The 2500-nt window shown below is 48.3% G+C and overlaps 1 protein-coding gene across 2 annotated transcripts in view; it reads left to right on the top strand.

Annotated features, from left to right (window-relative positions):
- Positions 1 to 2500, top strand: part of zgc:162698 (Transmembrane protein 87A-like) — a 24973-nt gene that overhangs the window by 12260 nt on the left and 10213 nt on the right. Inside the window, exons 13-14 of one of the 2 annotated variants that reach the window (XM_031573901.2) lie at positions 1144 to 1212; positions 2402 to 2500. The exon at positions 2402 to 2500 is cut by the window's right edge and continues 10 nt beyond it. In XM_031573901.2, the coding sequence (XP_031429761.1) occupies positions 1144 to 1212; positions 2402 to 2500 (168 nt within the window). The remainder of the gene's footprint in view (positions 1 to 1143; positions 1213 to 2401) is intronic. The other variant, XM_012838353.3, reaches the window with a different exon arrangement.

Here is a 2500-nt window from a genome sequence, read left to right as displayed (position 1 = left end):
TCAGGGGAGCTAAGACCCCAATAGGGGATCCTGTATTTTGAGATAATATCCCACATTTTCACTGGCCATTTGGGTATTAGCTGTCAGAGATAAGAACACATGGATGGGTTAATTTACCTGCTCGGCACACGAGCAGCTTATGCCGTTGCAACATAGTTTCTACTCTATTTAATAGCGCTACGTCCAAAGCAGCAACCTGGCTCATACAAACGCAACATAGACAAGGTTTTTTCTAAAAGCCTGGCATTCATCCGATGGCTGAGAAGAGAGCAGTGCAGGCGGTCATCAAGAGGCTGTGATGGCCTGAGCTTCTGAAAGGTTTTCGAGATCTTTTGCTACGAAATTTCGCAGATTGATGAGTAACTTACCAGATCCAAGCCAGACCAAAGCCAGTGTTGCTCAAAAATCCCAAAAGATGGGGGTGTTTTGAGAGCAGCAGTCTCCCACTGGAACTCATTGGGTGGGCGGGTGCGGAACCAGACCCTCTACTTCCTGCTGTTGCCCCTTGAGCTGTGCTTCCTCTTCCTCCTCCTCCTCCTCCTCCTCTTCCTCCTCCTCCTGCACTGTACTGTGGGCTGGCTGAAGGTGGCGCTCAACACCTGGCTCTGATCTCTAGTCAGAATGTTTCTCTCTGGGGCATGCAGACGAATGGCTTGGTTGGTGTTTGGGACTGAAGTGTGTGTGTAGGTCTGTGTGTGTGGGTGGTGTTTGGGACTGTGGTGTGTGTGTGTAGGTCTGTGTGGGTGGGTGGGTGGGTGGGTGGTGTTTGGGACTGTGGTGTGTGTGTGTGTGTAGGTCTGTGGGTGGTTGATGTTTGGGACTGTGGTGTGTGTGTGTGTGTGTGTAGGTCTGTGTGTGGGTGGTGATGGAGGTTATGGAGGATGTGTGCATGGCTCAACAGGCTGTGACTGAATAAGTGTGTGTGTGTGTGTCTGTGTGTGTGCGTGTGTGCGTGTGTGCGTGTGTGCGTGTGTGCGTGTGTGTGTGTGTGTGTAGGTCTGTGTGTGAGTGTGTGATTTCCCTTTCCCTTTTCTAGCCTTTTATTCCTCTTCTTCACTGCTCTGTGGTCCTTCCCTCCCTCTCTTTCTCTCTCTTTGTCTCTCCCTTTCTGTCTCTCTCTCTCCCTCTCTATCTGTCTGTCAGGCTGAAGATGATGTGGTGTTGCTAGCTGCCATCCCCCTGGCTGTCCTTGACTCTGCCCTCTGCTGGTGGATATCCTGCATTGCATCGTTTTGCACCGCTCTCTCTCTCTCTCTTTCAAGACTCTTTTGCAACGCACCTCTGTCTTCTTCTCTTTCTTGCTCTATATCTGTGTATTTCTCTTCTTTCCTCTTGTCATTCTTACCCTCTCTCTCTCTCCTCTTCCTTCATTATGCACCCCTGTCTTCTCTTTTTTTTCGGTCTCCATCTTTCTTTGTCGTATTCTTTCTCTCTCTGTGTATGATAATCTGTCCTCTATCCTCTGCTATTCACACTTTTTTTGATTTCTATTCTCTTTTTCTCCCTCTCTGTTTCTCCATCACCCCATTAACCACATCTATCTTCACTCCTTCTCTCTTCCTCTCTCCATCCCTCTCTCTCTCTCTCTGTGCTCTGTTGCGTTGCCTTGAGGTGTCAGTGGGTCTTGTGTCCTTCTCTCATCTGCCCCCCCCCCCCCCCCCCCCCCCCCCCCCCCCTTCCCTCTCCAACCTCCTCCTTCTCCCTCCAACCTCCAACCCCCTCCCCCACTCCCAAATGCCCGCACTTCAGGGACACTAAGTGCAAATGAGCAGCATCAATAATGAGCACCCGCAGATTTGACACACAAAATGACTGACACTTATGACTAAATCAAATAGATTTCTCATTGTAATGTCCATGTTACGTGAGTGCTGGAGTGCTGTGTAGGAGTATTGTAATACAGGGAGACAGGGGGCCCCTCACTCAGGTCATTATCTCACACTAATTGGCTTGACAGATTAAGTGGAAGAGCGGGCATATGGCACTTTGGTGTTAAATGTTTTAGTCAGTAAGTCCTGTTGGTCACATGTCCACATGTTCGCCATATGCCCAAATTGTAAGAAAGTGTCCAGTCAGAGAGAGAGAATGTTCTAGTTGCCCATATGTCCAGTCAGAGAGAAGAATGTAAACCTGTCCTCTTTGAGAGAGAATGTTCTAGTTTGTCTACTCTATATCCATTCAAAGAAAGAATACTGTTGTGTCATCTTTGAGAGAGAATGTTCTAGTGGTCTGTTTGTCTAGTCTGAGAGTGAGAATGTTCTAGATTCCTTGATATTCAGAGGTAGAATGCAAACACGTTGCCTTTGAGAGAGAATGTTCTAGATTCCTTGATATTCAGAGGTAGAATGCAAACATGTTGCCTCTGAGAGAGAATGTTCTAGATTCCTTGACAGTCAGCCACATCTTCATCAGCCTGGCCCAGACTATGAAGCTGCTGCGACTGAGGAGGAACGTGGTGAAGCTCTCGCTGTACAGACACTTCACCAACACCCTCATCTTC

The sequence above is a fragment of the Clupea harengus genome, chromosome 9 (genome assembly GCF_900700415.2).
Source record: "Clupea harengus chromosome 9, Ch_v2.0.2, whole genome shotgun sequence".
In the NCBI taxonomy this organism is placed as follows: Eukaryota; Metazoa; Chordata; class Actinopteri; order Clupeiformes; family Clupeidae; genus Clupea; species Clupea harengus.
This window is presented reverse-complemented; position numbering and strand designations above follow the sequence as displayed.